General features: G+C 36.7%; 1 protein-coding gene and 1 long non-coding RNA gene across 5 annotated transcripts; one reads left to right on the forward strand and one right to left on the reverse strand.

Moving 5' to 3' along the window:
- Window positions 1-425: 425 nt before the first annotated feature.
- Window positions 426-2,513, reverse strand: LOC140890816 (uncharacterized). Of its 3 annotated transcripts, XR_012152328.1 has the most exons (3): window positions 2,414-2,513; window positions 1,101-2,264; window positions 426-981 (listed from the first exon to the last, which is right to left on the reverse strand). It is a non-coding gene; the product is annotated as an uncharacterized lncRNA (long non-coding RNA). The 3 variants fall into 3 exon arrangements; XR_012152326.1 differs by having other exon boundaries at window positions 426-2,264; XR_012152327.1 differs by having other exon boundaries at window positions 426-2,264; window positions 2,365-2,494.
- Window positions 2,514-4,536: 2,023 nt separating this feature from the next.
- On the forward strand, window positions 4,537-22,903 carry LOC140887837 (isoamylase 1, chloroplastic). Of its 2 annotated transcripts, none has more exons than XR_012152019.1 (18): window positions 4,537-5,124; window positions 5,389-5,571; window positions 5,711-5,803; window positions 6,454-6,606; window positions 7,469-7,560; window positions 8,371-8,512; window positions 8,595-8,702; window positions 9,671-9,756; window positions 10,442-10,513; window positions 10,600-10,726; window positions 11,097-11,183; window positions 18,927-19,019; window positions 19,195-19,353; window positions 20,705-20,788; window positions 21,345-21,425; window positions 21,545-21,605; window positions 21,711-21,828; window positions 22,443-22,581. XR_012152019.1 is itself a non-coding variant. In XM_073295346.1 (18 exons), exons 1-18 carry the CDS (start codon window positions 4,768-4,770, stop codon window positions 22,704-22,706), a joined length of 2,382 nt encoding a protein of 793 aa, XP_073151447.1. In that variant the 5' UTR covers window positions 4,537-4,767; the 3' UTR covers window positions 22,707-22,903. The 2 variants fall into 2 exon arrangements, 1 of the variants encoding a protein (XP_073151447.1); XM_073295346.1 differs by having other exon boundaries at window positions 21,545-21,627; window positions 22,443-22,903.
- Window positions 22,904-24,002: the final 1,099 nt, after the last annotated feature.

A 24,002-nucleotide genomic window follows, 5' to 3' on the forward strand; every position in this document is an offset into this window, starting at 1 on the left:
TCTACCTAAAGATTCATTATTTTTTTATGTTAAATAAGCATACGATTAAAGTAATATTTTGACATCAAAACTAATACTTTTAACATAAAAATTGATATTTTTGTTTACCCAAAAAGCAATATTTTTTTTATGTTAAATAAATATACATTAGATGTAATACTTTTAAAATAAAAACTAATAATTTGAAAAAAAAAAAAAAAAAAGCATGACTTTTGACATAAAAACTAATTTAATAATGTGACCAAAGAATCAAGTTCTTTCTAAAAGCTAAATAGATACATTGTTGTTTGCTAAGTTAGATACATTGTTGTGTGATGTCTTAGCAAAGGAGATTTACCTTAAAGGGAGTACAAAAATATAATAACTGGAAGAACAAGTTATTTTTATAATATTACTGGAGAAATCTGCAAGTTTATATTAAAAAAACATTGAAAACCATCCATTCTTTTACCAAGTTGAAGCCGTATAATGTATTTTAATGATGAAAACATGATAAAAACCTGCCACATAATGATTGATCACTAAATTACAACACAACACAACACAACATTAAACCAACAAAACTTGTAAGTTAAGCAATTAATGTAAACCATCCTCTTCGGTTGGACATCATACTCCTCTAGCACCACAGCCACATGCGCGTGAATGAAGCTGAGTAGAGGATTCAAATTGTCCATCATTAAACTGAAATAAGTCAAAGTCCTCAGCACTAGCTTCTCAGAGACAAAGGCTGTTAGTGTTCCTGATTTTGTATCCAGGAATTGGTGCATCATATGCGAGAGCTTTCATCACCTTGCCGCCAACCCATTTTTTTGCTAACAAAATTTTTCATTATCGGTATCACTCGTACAATAATCTTTAACAGGACTAGTATTTTGATCTACATCTATAAAATTAGACTCTAATGTAATTAAATAAGAAGCATTTGAGGCATCAGTCACCAACTGAATTGCAGGCCCACCAATGAGACAAATAAATGTTCTGTGTATCAAATATGGAACGAGAAAATAAATTTATGACAATACACAAAATAGAGAAATCGAGCACTTATGCACAAAGAAAACAACTAGAGTTTAAGCGGAGAGAAGAGTGCGGCTTACATGAATCCTCCAGCCCCAATCTTTCAATTTTTGAGTTAAAGTGTCTAGTCATGAGCATAGTAAGAAATATTCCAAGATTCTTTGCACGACATCTACATAGTGCATGGTTTGTCCTTCACTTGAATTGAAGGATGACATTAGACCGTATTATCTTTGTAACAGAGCCTATATATCTTGGCAAAACGTTATTTTTAGTCATAATAACTATAAGAATATGAGAATATTATTCATCCACTTTACAAGTTTTCTTATGTTTAAATTTCAAAATTTGAATATTACGCTAGGTTCAAAGAGAGCCAACAATACATCATTATACAATACCATAAAACATGTTCAAAGAGCCAACAAATATATTATTAGTCAAAATTGAAGTGAAACAAGGAAAACTAGAGATGCGTAGCAAACCCAAGTATTTACATTCTACAGTATCACACAAGATAAAATGAACAAAATATCATACCTGAAATGAACAAAATTAAAATTAAAATTAAAATTAAAATTTTTAAAATGAACTTCGAAATCAAGCAAGATGCACCCACCCATGTGCTGAGCTATTTATTTATACGATGATTACTATGTGATATGACAAAATACCAATGCCCAAGTAATAATAAACCAAATGAACAAAAACCATTGAAAAAACATGAAACTAAAACCACCACCCAATAACGATAAGCGGCAACTTCAGCAGGTGTATTTTTAGGAGGACAAAAACCCAAACTAATCTGCTTTACAGCTTCAATTTGAATGGCCTCAGGGTCCTCCCTTGCACTCAATTCCAAAGCCAATTGAATATGATACTCCTCTACATCAGGATCCCTTGAGTTGCCAAACTCGGAATCATGCCTCACCGCGACTAAAACAACATCCAAGCTACTATTATCCATGGAATCAAAAGTTTTTACCCTTCTTTCAACTCTTGGAACATTGGATTATATTTGTTTAAATATTATATTCAAATCAAAAGTGAATATTCGATGTCAAATCCAACAAATATTTGATAGTTCTGTGCTAGAAATCGATCAACAACTAGAAATCAACAAAAAAATTCAGAAACAGATGAGCAGGAAAGAGACTCACATGCGCTGCAAAGAAATTGGTGAGAGAGCAACGTAGAATCGGCCCTGAGCTTTCAATTTGACCAAGAGCTTATCGATCTGACTTCTGAAAAATAAGAACCCTAAATTTGTTCAAAATTATGGAAAAAAACAAATAGAAATCGACAAAAAAAATTCAGAAACAGATGAGTAGGAAAGAAACACACATGTGCAGCAAAGAGATTCGTGAGAGAGAAAAGTAGAATCGGCCTTGACCTTTCGCGAGAGAGAAGAAACCCTGGGTTCTGAGAGAGACAAAGAATCTACAAAATCAAATCAACGAAGATCCAATTTAATGTATTCATTTTAGACTTTGAATTTTAATGACTTTTTTTAAAGTGATTGATTCTCGACTTCTTTCAAAAAATTTGTAAACTTTTGTAGACTTTTTTTCATGGATTTTTGTTGACTTTTTATGTCTAAAATTTTTCATATAAAATATTTATTGTAAATTTTTAAATTTATATATTATTTTTATTAATTTAAAAAAAATTAATAAACCACTAATTAAATTCATAATTTTTTGTCATGTCAATTCCAAATATATATTTTATGAGTAATATTTATTTTCACTAATAAATAAGAACACTTGTATCAATAATCAATACTAGATAATTTTATAAAATAATTGTTGATAAATGATCAGTCAAAATTCCAAACAATTATGATATTTAGTAGTCTTTTATGAAAAAAACTATAATCATTATTAACTACATCATCAACATCGATCCACATTTGATTGACTATGATATCCCTCCATGCATTAGCATTTACTTGTTGTTGTTCTTGAGTATCAAGTAATCAATCAAAGTTGTCTTCATAAACTTGTTCTGATGAAGACGATGAAGTTTCATTATCTACTTCAATCCGAAACTCATCGGAACGACGTTCCTTGTGAAAAAAATTGTGTAACCCGACATTAACGTGCATAAAAAATCAACTCATTAGTTCTGAAAAACAACAGCAAAACCGTAGCTATATATGAGCAATAACAGTAGATCAATAGAAGATTTCAAAATAAAAACATGTTAAATTTTCTATGTTCGGATAAAATATTCAAGAACAGTTGCATGAAATAACATATAAAACTTCAGTAATCAAATCGACAAACTATATATATAGAGAAAACATTACCTCGAGTGCAAGAGCAATGGCCATTCCCACAATAAACAAAAAGAATGGCATGACGAAATCAGAAGATTGCAACCATTCCAAGGTGCATGCCCAATCACAGGCCATTAATTATCCTTCAACATCATCAACCAAGATCATTAGCTATACACATTCCAGCTTCAGTTACGTTGCTCATAAAATTTATCAGCATAATTATTTAGTGAAATCTTTATCTCTGACGTTGCATTCATTTTTTAATAACAATTCTTTCAAGCATCGAACCATTTACTTACATGTCATTCACAGACCGCAAATAAAAATATAATATTTGAATAGTTGCGGATTTCACATTTCCAGAAAATTAAATGAACTCCTCGTTCCCCTATTTGCAAGGTGTCTATCCAGTGATCATTTGTCATTTGTGGATGTGAGGTGAGGCAGTATTAAGTGCACCAAGAAATTACCAAGGCTCATTCAAAAAGAAAAATTTGAACATGTTTAAGAAAATCCCCACAACCACACCATCAAATTCATTATCCTTCCGTTGAGAATTAAAAAAGCCTGAAAGTACAACAATAAACAATTCCCAATCCCTATTAATTCATCCATCAGAACGACATAAATAGGTTCAAGGAATTGAAAGGAAAAAAGTGGTTTGAGTTTACGGCAACAGTGAGACCTCTAAAAATGTCGAGACATAACACTTTCATCCAAAAAATTCAATTCATATTTGCATCATGCTAACATACGTAAGCGAAAATCAAAACCCAGAATATTTTTATTTGTGAAGAAAATGAGAGAAAACGTTAAAAAAAGAAGAAGAAAGAATTTTACCTGGAAGAAGACGAGAACCCTAGACTTTGAGGAAAAAGAAAAGTCTTGTCAAATCTTTGGTATAATGGGAAGAAAATTATGGACTTTTTTTTATGGTACCTAATGCTTCAATATTTGTACATAAAGATTTTAATAGGAATCATTGAAAATCCATGAAACTTTTCAATACCACCTAACTTTTATGGAGTTTAAAAAAGTCAAAGATTGAATACAACTTGACTTTTTAAAACTCCATGAAAATCTATTTTGAATACCACTATACTTTTATGGAGTTTGCAAAAGTGTATATTAAATACTTAAAGACTTTTAAAGTCCATAAAAATCTTTAAAAGTCTATACCCAATACACCCCCTAAAACTAAACGTGTAATTTTATTTGCTGGGTTTGCCCGTCTGATAGTGAGAGCGCTGCACAAAAACGTTACTCTTTAACATTTTACTTAGCTGGTGTATCAAAATGAATTTCAATCTTTGAAATTTCTTGTACTGTAATTGTACTGGAAAACAACAGTAACCTCCTTCATGGCTTGCACTGCCACTAGCTTCAGCTCATTCTTCCTGAACCCTACTCTGTCTCTCCTGCAATGAACGCTCAAAATCATCCGAATTTGCGATAACTTTTCCATGGAAATTCTCCATTATCCTTCAATTTTGAGCATCCATCCGAAATTCTCTTCTATTAAGTGTTTCCGGTGCCGGAAGAAGAGGTTGAATGTTGGATTGCCGGGAAAATTTTCCGCAGATACTAAAAAAGGAGTGGGTTCGTTGGTGGTGATGAATAATGCCAGCGAAGGTGGTGAAGCAGATACCGCAGTTGTCGTCCAGACGCCTTCGACGAAGCAGCGGCGTCTTGAGGTGTTGTCCGGTTATCCTATGCCGTTTGGTGCCACCGCGAGAGACGGAGGTGTCAATTTCGTTGTCTCATCCAGCAATGCAACGTCGGCGACTTTATGCCTCATCGGTATTTCTGATTTGCCGGAGGTAAATAGAGTTTGTTCCCTTTTGCTGCATTGTTCTTGTGTGAAGTAGCCGTTCTTTTTTTCTGTTTCTGCTCTTACATAAGAATTTCACCATTAAGTCGTCATCATCACCATTGATTTCTGGTATTAATGCGTAGAAGTTCTTTTCTTTTTCCCTGTTGAGGATGGTACGTTTTGTTATAACAGCAAAAGATGTAAAATAAATGATATTTCTGTGTTGTTTCGGTTTATAACTGGTCTTGTGATCGTGAACTTAACTTTTCAGAAAAGAGTGACAGAGGAGATTGCTCTCAATCCACTGACTAATAAAACAGGAGATGTCTGGCACGTGTTTGTGAAAGGCGATCTCGAAAATATGGTCTATGGCTATAGATTTGATGGCACATTCTCACCTGAAGACGGGCTATACTTCGATTCTTCTAAAATACTGATTGATCCTTATGCCAAGGTCAGTCAGCTAATCATTTTTAGGAGAAAGATCGCGTTATATTGCATCTTAATCCATCCATTCCGTATTGGGAACAAGTATGTTGCACAGTTTGTCCTGTATGCAAAGCTAACTTATCTTAACTTGGTTGCCCATGTAGGCTGTTGTGAGCAGAGGGGAATATGGTGCTTTAGGATACAAGGGGGACAGTTGGCCCCAGATGGTGTGTTTAATGCCTTCTGCAAACAATGAGGTCTGTTATGAACCATTGCTTATGTAAGATACCCTATCACTATAAGAGGAAAGATGTCCTTCATTGGAAAACAATTTTTCTCAAAGAAATTCACATGATCTATATATTATTAGCCACAGTGCTAGGATTTTTATGAATGCTGTTGGGCATTGTCCATCCATGAGGTGTTTATAAAGCTTCAGGATTTCTTTATATGTCATGTTTACTTTTAATCCTAATCTTATTAATGTTCTTGTAGATATTGAGTTGGCCAAAGTAAAATTCTACCCTCTCTAAGTTAAACCTATCTAAGCAAGTGCACTTAGTTGCATAACTTCCATCTGAAATCATTTCCATGATTGATGTGACTGTCTTGTTTGGTCTGCCTCGAAATTTAATTTTGTATGAGACGATTTCTGTTCTGGCCTCTGGGATCAGTGGAAGTGGGTTTTTGTAATCAGTAAGTATACTTATCAATCCTCAATTTAGGGGTGGAAGTTCATTATTTTTTGTTGGCATAAGCTTATATATGTCAGACTATTATCAAAATTTGATAAGAAACCTTAAGCTGTAAAATTCAACCTTGGTTCGCCTGTTTTACTTCCAAAGAGGTAGCGGAATACATTTCAAACTCATCTATATTTTGTATTTTGTTCGTGGTGCTGTTTCAGTTTGACTGGGAAGGAGATTTTCCCCTAAAGCTACCACAAAGGGATCTGGTTATTTATGAAATGCATGTTCGTGGATTCACAAACCATGAATCCAGCAACGCAAAGTTCCCGGGAACTTACCTTGGTGTGGTGGAGAAACTCGATTATTTGGAGGTTAAGCTTCTATTAATATTTGAATATTTTTCTTGGTAGCCATACGTTTGAGAATTTGTAATTGGTTTTATTGTCACGATAACTTTATAATTTAAGGAGTGTTTGCAAAAGATTATGCTTTTGTAGAAGTGATTAATTTATAGATTATAAAAAAATTAAGAAAAATCAAAAGTTGGTAGTGTTTGGAAATAAATGTGAAAATCTAATAATCAAAGTTGAGTAGTATTTGATAAATAAGTGATTAAAGTGATGTTAACATTGACCTTTTTATTAGAATCACTTTTGGAGAATCATAATCACCATATGATTAGCTTTTGGATTTCAATTAAGTTAAACATAAGCTAATATATAATTGGGGTTTAAAAAACACACAAAAGTGATTAAAATGGTTTTAGAAACACACAAAAGTGATTTTTTTAAGCCAAAATCTAAAAAAATCATTTTTTAGTGATTGCAAATACTCCCTTAGAGTGTCCCAAATATAATATTATAAATCAAGCCATACTCATTGAATTGTAAAAGTATTGCAGCCGATTCTAAGTTCTAACCAAGACTCATATGTGGAGGACGTTTGCTCTTTGCATGCAGAGATAATACGTCCCAAAAATCTTATTTAATCTCGTACTCCCAATATTTTAGATCTGTGGTAATCAAATTGTCAATATATCCAAACGTCCATGAGACTGAATTTGGTCTTGATACAAGAAGTTCCACAATAAAAGAAAATATGGTCCTGTAATGTAAGCAACATGGCGATTGTTCAAAAATCAAACTAAAGCCATAAAGGTTAATCATTTACAATCTTCATATTTTTTGCCAAGTGTTGTTGAACAGCTCCATTTTCTTGTCCTTTACTCTGCAGAACATTGGTGTCAACTGCATTGAACTGATGCCATGTCATGAATTCAATGAATTGGAGTACTATAGCTACAACCCTATTCAAGGTGACTACAAGTAAGTTCGATCTCTCTCTTTCTGCATTTTTACATCATAAATTTTGGATAATTAGACTTCTTTTACCAGTTTGAGAATTGTAATGTTTAAGTTGACTGTATCCTACACTTCTGAAATGATATTCAGATATCTGTTCCATAACTTCTGGAATCATTTTCAGATATCTTTTCAATAACATTCATCTGGATTTTTTATGTGGTAAAATTTAGTCAAAAAATGTTTGGTGATTTATTTATTTATTTTTATTTTTTAATGCGTAGATGTCATCATTGGTGGAATGACTTCTTGTTATCTTGACCTTTTGCGTTGTTTGAATTTACGTAAATTTGTATTTCATATCATACAATCTTTTTCAGTTGCTTCCTATGTTCGTGATTGGAAATATGATGTGCTCTTCAAGCAGCTGAGGAAATAGCACCTATTCTCTGTTTAGATGACACTCTAGATGTGAAATTATATTGCATTCAGAAGTTTGATGTGAATTTGTCATTTTTTCACCTTTACTCCTTTAACTTGGTCATTGGACTCAGAAGTTGATGTAAAAGAGAGGCAATTTCACTGACTTGACTTCACCTGACGTGCAGAGATTCTCTTTATTTATGAAGAGTTTTTCCACAGTTATGACCAATATCCATGATCTTTCCCCATTCCCTAGTAATTTTGATACTTTAAAATTTTATTTATCTGTAACATGATAAATTTAGAACATTTTGATCGATTTTTCTGACCTAGATTTTTTAATAAAAAATTTTAGTATTCATAAAAATGTGAAAATATTCATTGAATATTGCAAAACTTTGTCTTTTCCAGGATGAACTTTTGGGGGTATTCGACTATCAATTTCTTTTCACCAATGGCAAGGTATTCTTTTGCTGGTTTAGGCAATCATGGCCTTGGTGCAGTGAATGAATTCAAATATCTGGTTAGAGAAGCACATAAACGAGGAATTGAGGTAACAAATTCCGAAATCACACTTCAGCATTTGTTTTAATGATATATTTGGTGAGTTCCTCATCTGTTTTGTAGTTTAACAGGTGATTATGGATGTTGTTTTCAATCACACTGCCGAGGGGAATGAAAATGGTCCCACCCTTTCGTTCAGGGGTCTTGACAATCTTGTCTTTTATATGACTGCACCAAAGGTATGTTTTGCAGTCAATTCAGGTTTATCTGATCAGATGTTATGTCTGGATTATCCAAGAATTAGGTCTTTTGTTCAATGAATTTTATATGTATAATTTGCTGATTATCTTATATGTGTTAATTACCTGAGCTTGCAAGTTTGCCAGGTAACATTTTTTTCTATCAAGTCATTGGCTTCTTCCAGTGGCAAGAGCTTCATAGTTTGTACAGTTGTGAAGAATATTAGACTTTTTTTTTTTTGTGATGCATTCAATATCATGAATTTGCTACATAATTCAAATTGTGCAGTAATATGAAAGTATATTACTCTATGATTTGAGTTCATATTTGTTCACATTGGAAGTTCATGAATTAGCTCGTGAATTTTTCAATTTTAATTTATTAATTACTTGTAACAGGTTGCGTTTGGAATGATAGACTTCAGATGTATGGAGTTCAAATGTATTTTCGTATTACTAATTACTAATGTGTAAATATGTAAGGTATGAATTTTAGATTTGATATGTTGTTTCATTGTAATGATGAAACTATAATCGAAATTTATGGATTTGAAATTCATCAATCCAAACATAATCTAAATGAATTACTTACAAATTTGTTAGATGACTGGGATGTAGAAACAATCTCAATCATAATTGCTTATTTGATACTTTTCTTTATTCTTGTTGTATATGCACAAACCTGTAGTCTTAAGTTTTTCAACTGATGGTCCATGATGATTAATCAACCATTTCACCATCAGCTTCTGATGTATAAATTTGTTGCACTGTTTACTGTGTAGTTCAAATTAAATTTCTCATCCAGGTTATGTCAACACATAATCATGGTTTGGAAAGTTTCAAGTATACTGTGTCATCAGCTTGGAGGAAAGGGTTAATCTCAGCTATTATTGTGATTGACAAGAGTGCTTTTGCTAGATGCCCTGAAAGGAAGATCTTTCTGAATTACTTTAATCTATGTTTCGCAGGGAGAATATTACAATTATTCAGGTTGTGGAAACACCCTAAACTGCAATCATCCCATTGTACGACAATTTATTCTGGACTGCTTGAGGTGGATTTTCTTCAAATTCAGATTATGATTCAAAGTACTGTTTTTTTCCTAGAGAATTCTGAATAATGATATGATATGAAGTTGCTTTTTATAGTAATTTATGATTCCACTTGCTTGATGCTATAATTGTGGTAGTGGTGGTGTTGGGTAGGTGGGTAAGCGGAACATGTTGACCAGAACATGTTCTGTTCAAGATGTCAAACATTTAAACAACAGTTATTACTCCTGCTTTGTCCATTTGAGGCTTTCATCTAAATTTGGTATGTTTGCCCTTGATGTGTACAAGCATTTGGTTACAGAGGGGTGGGTTCATAAGAATTAACGTCTACCACGCCTCTTGATTTTGCATAAGCTATTCCTCTTCGGTGATGCATTAGTGTGTTTAAATGGCACAATCTTGATTAGTGTTTGTTTAAAATTACATCTTTCCTAGCTTACAGCGCACACTTTAAGATGAGGTTGATCGATTTGATAAACTCTTCCTATTACACTGAGTACTTCTTGCAGAAGAACTGGCACAGCGGTTGTTTTTCTATCATATGAAAAGAACATACCATAGACTCCTTTGATTCAATGCCATTAGTTACAATTACCTTAAACCTTTTCTTCTGATGTGTGCCTTATCTGTTCCAATTGTTAACACCATTGATATTTATTTATTTTCCTTAATCCATATTCTCAACAGATACTGGGTAACAGAAATGCACATTGATGGATTTCGGTTTGATCTTGCTTCTATTTTGACAAGGAGTAGCAGGTTAGTTACTTACCATCTCCTTTATATAATCTTTTGTTATAAACTTTATTGATTTCTTTCTTATTTTATTTTTTAAATCTGTCCAGCCTTTGGGATGCCGTAAATGTGTATGGCACTGCAACTGAGGGTGAGAGACTCACAACTGGAACACCTCTCAACAGCCCCCCATTGATTGACATGATTAGCAATGACCCAATACTCCATGGTGTAAAGGTATATGGTTTCTTGTCTTAGTTATTCACTTATTTGCGCGTTTTTATATCGCCCTAAAAATGACTCATTGCAGTTGGCCAACTATTACCAGGTATTCATTACATCTTGTCTTTCCTTCTCCATAGTTATATGCATTGGAGAATAATTTTGCCTCACTGCGAAGATTTGGTTTTCAATAATAGTAATTTCTATCCAATTTCACATTGATTTAAGAATATATTTGTTTATTGTATAAATTTAGTTTGAGCATAGCAATGGGACCCTCATATTTGCATTTGATATCAACATAACTGTTGTCATTTGTCATATTTCTTCAATTTTGTTTGCATGCATGTGGGGATTGACTAAAATTTCTTTCCTTGATTATCAGCTCATAGCCGAAGCATGGGACTGTGGAGGCCTTTATCAAATTGGCACGTTCCCCCATTGGGGTATTTGGTCTGAATGGAATGGAAAGGTAGTGGATCATGTATGCAATAAAAATTTTCCTAGAATTGCATCCTCATCAGCTTCTCTTTTCTCATTTTTTCAAAAAAATTAAAGGTTAGTTACGTCTACCTACCTTGAGGTTTTTCATATTAACAAAAGAAATCCAACTATATTTAAATATTGCGTACACCTCCCTTGAGGTCTATGAGAAGTAACAAATAAATCCGATAAAACATTACATACACTCCCCTCAGGTTTAATGTTAGATATACAAAGCTAAGAGTATAAAATGTAAGATAAATACAAACTTGGTGGTATTTACAATTTTATAAGTTATTGGATTTATTTGTTACTTTCAACAAACCTCAAGAGAGGTATACGTGCACTTAAAGATAGTTGGAATGTGTCATGAGCCTCCATTGCACCAATATGGAAAAGTTAAAGCCCAAAAGATTATAGCAGAATAATCTTTTGGGCTTTAACTTTTTCATATTGGAGCAATGGAGGCTCATGACAGATTGTTTTGTAACTATGGCAAAACCTATGGGAGGTGGATGTTCAAAAATTAATGCCAAAATTCCAATACCAATAGGCAATAGCTAGAATCAATTTGTTGCGCCCTCAAGTTCCTATGCACTAATCTTGTCCATAATTAACTATGTAGTCATATCTGTTTATTCTGTTTCAATCATGTGTTGCTGTTGATGAAGTTACTTTCTCTTTGCCATTGTCTTGAAACAAAGGGTTCTCATCAATTTTACTTTCTGTACCAGGCCTACTAGAAATCTATTACTATTATTAAAGTTAACGGGTCTTTACTAACCAAATTGGTATGGCGGTGATGCCTTTTTCAAATATTCCGTAAATACCGTGCAATCACCAAATTGGTATGGCGATGATGCCTTTTTCAAATATTCCATAAATACCTTGCAATCTCCACTTATTAGTTATTACGGTGCATTTTAACTCAAATTTTGGTTTGAATTATCCTCAAATTTTGGTTTGCATTATCTGATGTCATCTCCCACAATCTATACCCTCTTTTGAATTTTTTTTTTTTTTTTTTAATCTCATACAGATCAAAATACCCACAATCAGCATGCTCATGTGCATTCATAAAATAAAATTTTAAAAAAGGAAAATAGCACAAAATTTTGTATGCATATATATATATGTACTTGTGTGGATATATTCGCTAGTAGGTTATGATCTTACCATTGATCAGAAAAGTTATCCCATGTAATCTTGGTGGGCCTTAAAACATGTTAGCAATCTATATAAACTCGGTAGTTATTGTTTTTTTTTTTTGATAGGAAACTATAATTTTATATATAAAATTAGATTAGAAGATTTACAAAAAGTGGACTAGTGGTCCACCGAGGCTAACTGTTATCCAAAGCAAACAACCCCAGTTATCAAACTAAATCAAAGCCAATTTCCAATCCCTATACAAGTGTAAAATAGCCAAAGATTGAAATTTAGAACCCTTGTGGACCCACATGGATACTGTCAATTTGATCTTGTCCCAAATTTCCTTCACTGATTCTTCACTATCTTCAAAAATTCTTCTGTTTCTCTCCAGCCATAACGACCAACACACGCAATGAACCACTATTAACCAAAAAACTTTCCCTTTCTCTCCAAGCCGAACTCCTAAATCAGTTGCATAAAGGTCTTTTGTTGAGTTCGGCATTACCCAAGACAATCCCAATTCCTTGAGAACGAGGTTCCATAAGGAGCCAGAGAACGGGCAATGAATAACCATGTGGTCCTGAGTCTCTCCCCCCTGTTTGCATAGCACACACCAGTTCGGGCTAAGGGAGATATTCGGGAGCCTCTTTTGAATCAAATCACAGGTAGGTAATCTTCCCAACACAGCTGTCCATGAGAAAACCTGAACCTTTGTCGGAATAGGGGCTTTCCAGATAGGGTGAAAAAGAGAGAAGCTAGGGAATCGCTCCTCTGGAAAGAAGGGCTCGTAGAAAGACTTTACTGAAAATACGTCTGAGCTGTCCCACACCCATTTCCTCACATCCTCCGCTCCCTCTATAAGGTTTACCCCCCTCAAAACTTCCAGCAGATTACCTAGCTGGGCCAACTCATCATCCCTCAAATCGCGTCTAAAATGCAAATTCCAAGATATAGAGTTAGAGGAAAAAGATGATCTCGACAAAGGAAAAAAGAAATCTGTCTATTGTGCTCCCTAAAAATCTGAAAGAGGTTAGGAAAAAGATCCTTAAAACTAGAATTCCCCACCCATCAATCTTCCCAAAATCTAAATCTATCCCCCCCTAAAACCACAGCCTTCACAGAGTGACTGAAAGCCAGATACGTCCTCGATATGAATTTCCACGGACTTCTAAAAGTGTTGTGTCTAGCCAATCCCGCATCCCACCCGTTATCTTGAACTCCGTATTTACTCGCTATAATTTTCTTCCAAAAAGTGTCACCCTCCGTCGAGAATCGCCACCACCATTTACCTAGCAAAGCCTTGTTTCGGAGGCAAAGATTACCTATTCCCAAGCCTCCTCTATCTTTTGGTTTACAAACTTTATCCCATCCTACCAGATGACAATGGGTCTCTCCATCCGGTCCATCCCACAAAAAGTTCCGCATAAGTTTCTCCATATCCTCTGCAACGCCTCGTGGAATCCTAAACAGCGACATAAAATACAAGGGAAGGGCATTCATGACCGCCGAAATCAGCGTGAGTCTGCCGCCTCTCGAGAGGAAAGCTTTCTTCCAAGTAGCTAACCTTTTAGACATCTTGAATATCACTGGTTCCCAGAATGAAACCCTTAATGGGTTCCCTCCCAATGGTACTCCAAGGTATTGAATGGGCCAAGATTCCAACCCACAACCAATCTCCCTAGCCAACCCATCCTCCACTTCTTTCTCACAGTTGCAGCTCAACAGTGCACTTTTCTCCTTGTTAATCTTTAATCCGGACATTTCACAGAAAATGAACAAGATGTCCATCAGCATTCTCACATGATTCTCATTATGCGCAAAAAACAGAGCATCATCGGCAAATTGAATGTGAGAGACCTCAAATCTATCCCTCTCTATCTCCCAACCTCTAAAGATATTAGAGACTTTGCCTTGTCAATCAATCTTCCCAAAACATCCGCCACCAAGTTAAACAGAAACGGAGATAAAGGGTCTCCCTGTCGTAACCCTTTCTCCCCCTTAAATTTACCGGTTGGTCTCCCGTTAACAAAAACTGAATAACTTACATTGCTGAGACATCCTTTAATCCATTTCCTCCATCTATTCCCAAACCCTTTCTTATGGAGAACAAAATCTAAGAATCGCCAATTAACGTTATCATAGGCTTTCTCAAAATCCGCCTTGAATACCCAACCTCTCTTCTTCTTCAATCTGAATTCTTCCACCGCTTCATTCGCTATCAAGCAACAATCCAAGATTTGACGACCTTCAATGAATGCGCAATGGTGATCTCTAGCACCTTCTTGAGACGCGACGCTAGTACCTTAGCGATTATCTTGTAAAAACTAGTGACTAGGCTAATCGGTCTAAAATCCTTAATGCGCAGTGATTCTTTCTTTTTTGGTACCAAACAGATATAAGTCTCATTCGTTACTCCGTTCACAATACCTCCCTCATAGAATTTCTTAAACACCCTCATCAAATCTTCCTTGTCGTATGCCAACACTCCTTATACATTTCCATTGAGAAACCATCCGGTCCCAGGGCTTTCGATCCTTCACACTCAAACACTGCTATTTTAATTTCATCCTCGGAAAAAGGTAGCTCGAGTTGCTCCATAGAATCTCTGTCAATTGCGCTCCATTCCACCCCCTCAACGCCCCATCCCCCTCTCTCTCATTCGCTATAAAGTTTTGTGAAGAAGTCTATAATCGCCGAACTGATAATCTCTTTATTAGTGCTTACAGTTCCGTCTTCCAGTTCCAGACTCTCTATACATGTCCTGCTTCTCCTTTGACTTAGTAACGAATGGAAGGATTTTGAGTTGCAGTCCCCTTCCTTTAACCATTTCACCTTTGCCTTCTGAGCTTCCATTTGCAGTTTCCTACATACTAACTCTTCTAGCTCAGTTCTGAAAACTCTTCTGTCCTTCACCAAGGTATCTGATCCCGTTCCTTCCCACTCTTGAACATCCAGCGCTTGAATCTTATTCTCCAGCTCATATCTCCTCCTATCCAAGTTCCCAAAACTCTGTACATTCCATCTCTTAACTTCCGCTTTCGTTCCCTTCAATTTGCTCATAAATTTATATCCTTCCCAACCTTGAGGATTTTGATTCGACCACCATTTGAAGAATTCCTCCTTGAAGTTCTTATGCTTGAGCCAAACATTTTCAAATCTAAAAGGTATAGGCCCCCACTCTTCCTTCGATGTATTCAAAATCAAAGGAAAGTGATCAGAAGTAATTCTCGGTAGCACTGATTGTCTGCCGCACCCGAACGCCTCCTTCCATCCTCCCAAGAACAGAAATCTGTCCAACCTGCACCATATGGGTGAAGCCCGCATATTTGACCATGTGAATTTTGCATTCAACAACGGAGGGTCGTACCGCTCTAGCTCATTAATCAAAGCATCAAAGCATCTCATGCTGCTGGTTAAAGTGCTACTATTCAGTTTCTCACTCAAAGTTCTGACCACATTGAAATCTCCGCCTACACACCATAATGGCCCGCAAATCACCTTCAAACCTGCTAATTCATCCCAGAAATTCTGTCGAGCTCTTGGTCCACACGGACCGTAGACTGCCGAAAACCACCACGTTGAGTTAGAATCCTTTTCTATTTCAATAGAGACCGAGAACTCCCCAATCAGATTATCCTTTACGACCACCGTCCGAGGATCCCAAACCACCAAGATGCCTCCAGATCTGCCCCACGCTGGTAACTCCACCCATTCTATAAATTTGGATTTCCAGAGGCTCGCTATGTATCTGCTATCCACCCGCTGCCTTTTAGTTTCCAAAAGGACCACTATATCCGGTTTCTCTCTACGAAGGATTGTTCTGATCAGCCCTCTCCTACTACTCGATCCTCCCCCTCTAATGTTCCATGAAAAAATCCGCATTGATCAACTGTAACAACCCTATGTAAACCACTCCTTGACCTTTCTTAAGGTAAAACCACAGCCTCTGGATTTCCAAAGCTAACTCTTCTCACCTCCAATCTAGTAAGACAATCGTTAATAAAGCCCTCCTTAACAGCCACTGACACCACAGCCTCCTCCATTCCCGCCCGCTCCTCCGACAGTACTGGCTTTTCATTCACCCTCGGGCGTAGTTCTACCCCCCTTGCACCTACCCCCTTCCCATCAGAAAAGGACAACTGATTTGAAAGTTTAAAAGGGCTGGAATAGACTGGAATAGCCATCGATTCCGACTTGGGCTCAGAATCGCTCACGTGTCCCTGTGAAGGGTTAGAATACGAACCTGGATATGATGCGAAGATGCCCCTGATGTCCTCGAGACATGAGTTTGTCGGGGAATTGACAAGAGAATCACCTACCACTGAACTATCAGTTTGGAACGAGTCAGAATCCTCCGATGACAAATCACCCCCTGTTTCTTGAAGAAATTCATCCTCTATTATCCCAGTGCAATTACTGGTATTGCCTTGTAAACCATTTCCCAACGGGTCTATGTACCAGTTGCCTTCGCTATTCCCCGTGTTTCTGATCACTGCAGCTCGGGCTCGTCTTGTTGAATACACAATCTCGAAGCGTGGAGGTGAAGGTCTCTCCAACACTTTGCCAGCCTCTTTAGGAGTTGTCTCTGTCCTAACCTCTTCAAGCTCCCTCAAGGGCTGTATTATTCTTCTCTGAAACTCTCCCACCACTTTTGGACATAACCTTTTGAGTAATTGAACTTGGCAACCTCCTAGAATAGGTTCTGAGCCCCACGATCTATCGCCGCTGCCTTCTGCTTCAGTTGAGATTCGACTAAGGATCCCCTTGTCTGTGGTGTTCACAGCTATCTCCTCCTCTTCACTATTTTGATTGTTGACAATATCCTGCCCCTTTAACTTATCTACTGGATGCACTGGTTCAATATTTTTCGATCCTCTCTCACCACCAAATCCCGAAAAGAAGTCCTTTCCTTTTTCCACTGCTTCCTTCCCTACTCCTCGTCCTAGTGTCCCTTTAGGTCCGTTCATCACTACTTGAGCATAAGAGCACTTTTCATAGTAATCATAGGCTGCTGGATTGACCGATACCACTTCAATTCGCACCATCATAAGGCCTCGAGATGTTGGTATTTGCACAAAACCGTTGATGAATCCTCCTTGTGGCCCGACCACCTTAATTTTAGCGGCCGACAAATCTCGAAGCAAGATAGTGTCTTGGCTAATATCCAGTAAGCCCCCGCACTGCTCCCCCACGCTCCTGAACAGTTCCGTCGACCATAAGTCCCAAGGCAATCCGAAGATCCTCACCCAGCTATTGCAACAAGCAAACATCTCTACTTGCCTATTGACCTCCGTTCTCCATCCTTCAAAGAACAACGTCACCCCTTTGTCGAAATAGCCTTTCTTCAATCCCACAAAATATGACGCCTCTTCTGCATTGCTGGGCCACCATGCTGCCTTATTGGCTTGAAACGGGAATATCTCTATCCTCCTCTTAACGGCCTTACTTAAAACAGAAACCACCGCCTCCCAAGATATGTTGACCCGTGCCTTAGTAATAATGATAGCTTTCTGCCAATCCTTGACTGAGCAGGGGCGGATGTTCTCATTAGCCAGTAGGTCTCGAGATTCCATGCTCTCCAGATTCTTGGTGTCTCGTTGCTTAGATGTCTCAACCCCCTTTCTACCTCTGACATTAGCCGAGGCATTGACATTCTCCCTTTGTAAAAAGAATCGTAGATGATTAGCCAGCTTAATCCAGCCACCCTCTGCACGACCACTGGGAACGATAATATGCTGCTTGAATCCCCCCTGTGCTATTTTGAACACTTCCAGAAACCTGCCTCTACTGTTGAGATAATTGTGCGTAGATACAACAGCTTCCTGTCCTCAGAATTTATTGAAGACGGGACTTGATTTAGGGTTTTTGATAAACTCCCAAAGTTTCCTCCATAGCCACCTCGCACTGATCAAATCCAACTCCAGTAGGAAACTAGCTTTCCTCGTTCTTTCTGTCAGGCAGATCGAAGCCCCTCTCTGGCCCGTTCTGATTATGAACACCTTCTGCTCGATTTTGACGTCCTTCGTCGCTCGTGTTGACCTTCTCTCGTACGGCCCCAATCTGGACTGCCCACTCCCAGCCCGCCTCGGCATCCTACTTGACGAGTCTCGTCGGCTCAAAGTCAGAGGAAATCTAGGAAAAAAGGGTAGAAGAAAGATTCTAGGAAGGTAATCGAGAGGAAAAGGGGTTCGGGATTCAGAAGGGGTAGGGAAGGAAGGATAGAAAGAGAAGAAATCAAGACGGAAAGATAAGGTATAGGCTTAGATCGGTCGGTCCTATGGCCGGAAGTCTGAAGGGAAGAAGGAAAGGGATGGGCGAGGCGAGGTCATCGCAACGGGAGGGTTTTTTCTAGAGAGAGAATTTAAATGAGCAATTAATATTATCATAACTCGGTAGTTATTGTTAATTTCTGACATTGTTTTTAACCCATTTTTTGAAACTGTGAATGGCACGAAGCAATGTTTTGATCCCATTTCTCATCATGTATACTTCCGTACTTTCTTCCTGTTTTCACTTTTTTCATTCTTTGGTAAAATTAAAACACAACACCAATTTGACATCTAATTTTTATCTTCTTTAGTACCGTGATGTTGTGCGCCAATTTATCAAAGGCACTGATGGGTTTTCTGGGGCTTTCGCTGAATGCATCTGTGGAAGCCCTAATTTATACCAGGTATTTATCTCACGCAAGCTTGATTTTAAATATTTTCCATAATTTAGACACTTGATTGTGATTTGTTATATTAGCTAGATTCTTCGTTTACATTGTTTGTTTCAGTTCTATCCTTTTTAACAGGTTTTCCTTGAGTATCTTCTTATCGGAATTTCTAAATATTGGTCTAAATCAGGAAGGTGGAAGAAAACCTTGGAACAGTATCAATTTTGTTTGTGCTCACGATGGTTTTACTTTAGCTGATTTGGTGACATATAATGAGAAGCATAATTCAGCAAATGGCGAGGACAACAAGGATGGAGAGAATCATAATAATAGTTGGAATTGTGGCCAGGTATGTAACCGCCCCTTTTCTTATAATGTTTATAGTTTATATGGGTTCCTTAACCACTAATGGTCTAGTATCATTTAGGCCTTTACAGGACTCACTTACCTTACGCTACATATGCACACTGTTGGGATGGAATTATTGTCCTAAATATATAGAACTATCGAAATATAGCGTTTGAGATGTTGTACGGTTTAAAAAGATTTGAGGTGCACTGTTACCACCAGTAATAGCTTAGTAAAGTGGCAATATTCGGTCTTACAATTGCTATTAGAGCTAAGATCATGAGTTCGATTTCAATTTATTTGAAGGAATGCAATTATTAAAAGGGAGATTGTTCCTTATTGGGCATAACAATCGAAATGTGACGTTTGAGATACTATACGGTTTAAAATATTTGAAATGCACCGTTACCATCAGTTATAGCTTTTGGTAAAGCAGTAAGCGTTCGACAACAAGAAAGCCTCCAAAAATCCCGCCCTACATGGAAGAAGCAACATATAGATTATAGACGTCAAGTTTCATTTCTTAAGGGATCTCACAAAAGGAGTCGTTGGTCTCATTAATTGTCGAAGTGAAGATAACATTACAGATATATTCATGAAGCCCCTGGAGTTGGCCACATTTCGGAAGTTAAGAAAGCTGCTTGGTGTTGACAAGTTGGATTAAATCGGTGTTTGCAAACTTTCAGCTTAAGGGGAGGAATGTTGAGTCACGCTGATTCATCAATTTTGTTGTTTAGATTCCAAATAATGTAGTAGCTTGTTTTTAACAAGTCAAGGTTAGTTTCTGCACGTTGCTTGTTTTTAGGACCTAGATAGTGGATCATTTCTTTGTTTTTCAAGTTGGTAGTTGGCTCTATAAACGAGCATCTGGTTGTAAGTCTTTTTGGTAAGCAGGAATAAATATTTTTCATCTCCTTCAATTTATCTTACTGATTTATATCACGCACAAATGGACATCACAAAATTTTTATGATGGTTAGAAATGTGGTTATTATATCCTGTGAACCCCTATTTCACAATGAATTAATCTACCATGAGAGCTTAGTTAACCACGTCATCTAGATTGTGCCTTGACTTGAACTTCTATCTTATCCCTCATCACTAGTGGCTTATAATTTTGTAAGATGTGAGAGCTAAACATTAGTGATTATTCACATTTAGGTTTAGAAAAATGAAAGAGCTACTCTTGTAGAACCCAAGGTGAATGTTGACCTTTTCTTTCGACTTCGATGTTGTTTTAATGCTCAAGTATTTGCATCTTAAAAATCTTTATTATGCATCAGTTATTTAATATTTCATTAGTAGTAGCGGAGATGTTATGGTCTCATGTTTTATTATCATATCTGTCTTAGGAAGGAGAATTTGCAAGTATTTCAGTGAAGAATCTGAGAAGGCGCCAAATGAGAAATTTTTTCCTTTGTCTCATGGTTTCCCAAGTACGATTGTTTCCTCTGATATATTTCACTTAAGTTTTGTACCTAAATGACAACCAGTTTTTACTCTTAAAAAAATGACAACCGATTTTAATGTCGTGAAAAGCACAACATACATAATCTTGCCCAACTCTTATAATTTAATATATGTTTGTCCTAGTGCCTTAATGGCTCAAATTAGTTGCGTTAATGGTTCAAAATCATGTTTGCCTAGGTAATAGCACAAGCTGTAACAATTAGTAACTTTATTACCAAAAATATTGGCATGTGCAGTTTAAAGGGAACATGAAATCAGCAAATAGAAGTGGGACCTGCTATATCCATGGCCACCACTTCATTGGGATGTAAAATGAGCATCTAATTTTCAACATATTTGTCTATTTTTTTCTTGCAATCATAATCTCATCGGGGATAGCTTCTTAAGTTATTCATTTTTAATCAAATGATTGGCTCAAACCATATTGATTAAACTATTTAAATGTATCACTCCGGTGCGTCATTCATTCCTTTTCTTCTACAACTTTGTATGCTATTCTCTCTTGTGCTTTTTGTGTGCCAGGGTGTGCCAATGATCTATATGGGAGATGAGTATGGCCACACAAAGGGTGGAAACAACAACACATACTGCCACGATAATTATGTATAATCTACCGTCTCTTATAATCATATAAAATACTCTCCCAGTCCACCTGCCCCTTCCATCTCTCTGTCCACACCCTCTCCCCCTTCTTCTGAACTACTCTTCACTTAACCCCGCAGATTAACTACTTTCGGTGGGATAAAATGGAGGAGGCCTCGTCAGATTTCTTCAGATTTTGCGGTCTGATGACCAAGTTCCGCCAGTAGATTTCTCTGTTTCCTGACAGTTTTTATTCTCCGTGGTTTTTGGTTCTACTTATTTCATCACGCTATCTTCTTGCTTCAGTGAATGTGAAACACTTGGCTTAAAGGACTTCCCCACAGCAGACCGGCTACAATGGCATGGCCATGCTTCAGGGATGCCAGATTGGTCTGAGAGAAGCCGGTTCGTGGCATTCACACTGGTATGTTTTGTTTCTTAAGAGACTTGTCACAATATCTGTCTATGGCCATCATATGGGGATTTTGGCAACTGATTGTTCGCTAATCTAATTTTCAAGCCCAGAGCTTTTGACAATCTGCATCTCAACTTTAATTGTTCCAAAGTTGATTAGTCAACTGATAGCCTGAAATTTATTATTAATTTTAAAATAAAAAGACGAAGAACTTGTTTATGAGTCCAAGTTATGGAACCCGTGATGCGAGCTCTTCAACAAGTTTATGAAGTAAATATTGTGAAGCCCAGTTGGCTCATGATCCAGCTCTTGAATCTAAGCTTAAAATTCTTGATTCTGAGCTCAAGCTCGCACATTTAAAACTCAAAATTCGGACTCATTGACATCCCTAAGTTCCTAAAACTGGTTGTCATGTTGCTGATATTCAATCATACTATGGTAGTGTTTGGAAGAGCTTTTAGAAATAACTTCTCAACTTTTTCTTCACAAAATTTTGAAACTTTGTGAAAGAAAAGCTGAGAAGTGCTTCCTAAAAGCTCTCTCAAACACTACCTATTTACCCATGACTCAGTATCTCTATTTCCCATTTGACCTGTTAATGATATGTGGATATAAACCTTCAGATTGACTCGGTAAAGGGGGAATTATACATCGCCTTTAATTCGGGCCATAGAGCTGTCACGGTTGAATTACCTGAACGCCCAGGATACAGGTGGGAGCCCTTGGTGGACACTGGAAAGACAGCACCATTCGACTTCCTCACTCCCGATCTCCCAGAGAGAGACGTAGCTATAAGACAGTATGCTCATTTCCTCAACAGCAATTTATACCCCATACTTAGCTACTCTTCAGTCATTCTTTTACTCTCTCCCGCAGAAAATGTGTGAGTTATAACGTTGATTTTACCTTTTCCTTGTTATGTTAGAAAATCCTGAAGAGCGAGAAATTGATGTAGTGTACAAATTATGCAATAGTTGTATATGATCTTTCAATAAAATGTATAGGCTTGTAAACCTAGGATTGAAATTAGGAGTAGAAACTGTATAGCATTCTCGTACGAATGAACAATAATGATTTAATATGAGATACTTGTATGTGTGCGTGTGTGTATTTCTTTGAGAGTGTTTGTATGTATACTTACTACTGGCACATCACACTACCCTGAGCTAACTTCTTTAATGTTGCCCCAACTGGCAGAACCATTGGAGACTTGTGTGGGTAATTTATCAGTCCCTGAAGTAGAGATGTAAACGAATCAAGTCGAGAATAGTACGAGGCTTGACTGCTCGAGCTTGGGTCGTATAAGATTTATATAGGCTTGATCTCGATTCATGAGGTTTGAGCTCGGTTCGTTTTGAAATTACTAAGTTTTGCGAATAGCTCAAGCTCTACTCGTTAATAGCTCGTTTACCATGTTTATCGAGCTTGGCTCGACTTCGGCTTGGTAAGTAGGCTCGTTTTCGAGATCGTTAAACATACAGTAAAGCTCGAGTTCGAGCATAGAATAGAATGTATCTCCATAAACTAATTCAAAACTAACATTTTCGAGAACAGTAAACGAGCCGAGCTCGAGCTTTCGAACATACTCGCGAGCCTATGAATGAATATGTCTGCAAGCTCACGAGCTGAATATTCTTAAGTTCGAGTTCAAAATTGAGCACCAACTCGGCTTGATATGATTAACAAATGATTTCAAATGAGTATTTTACCGAGTTGAACTTCAAATAGCTCGTGAATAGTTTGATTCGTTTACATCCCTACCTTACGGCCTTAGTTTGCAATTGTCACTTATATCCGAGACATTATTTTTCATTGAAAAATATTAGTTTTTTTTTTTTAATTTGGTAATGAAGAGATATTATGTAATATATGCTAATTTTGAAATTTTTACTTTTAATATAAAAATATATATAAAAATATATATTGTGCAGTCTATATTGACTTTAAGTTAAAAAAAAACTATTTTATTTTAAAAAATATTATTATTTTACTGTAAATATAGATTGGAACCAATGAGACTGTAACAACCCGGATTTTTCATTCATGTTTATGAAAATGATGCCAAGAATGTGTAATACTTTGGAAATTTTAGTAAGACGTGTCGTGCTCGCAAGTTTACTATTCCAAGCCTAAATTAAATTCATTCAAATGACTATAAAATCCCATGACTCAAAACTTGCATA

This window comes from Henckelia pumila, chromosome 3 (genome assembly GCF_033568475.1).
Source record: "Henckelia pumila isolate YLH828 chromosome 3, ASM3356847v2, whole genome shotgun sequence".
Lineage (NCBI taxonomy): Eukaryota > Viridiplantae > Streptophyta > Magnoliopsida > Lamiales > Gesneriaceae > Henckelia > Henckelia pumila.

Bases quoted from the DNA above. Each gene is read 5' to 3' on its own strand.
- LOC140887837 (XM_073295346.1), top strand. From the start codon at position 4,768: ATGGAAATTCTCCATTATCCTTCAATTTTGAGCATCCATCCGAAATTC. The intron at 8,513-8,594 runs GTAACAAATTCC...GTAGTTTAACAG, and splicing joins CACATAAACGAGGAATTGAG to GTGATTATGGATGTTGTTTT. The intron at 11,184-18,926 runs GTAGTGGATCAT...TATCTTCTTTAG, and splicing joins GGTCTGAATGGAATGGAAAG to TACCGTGATGTTGTGCGCCA.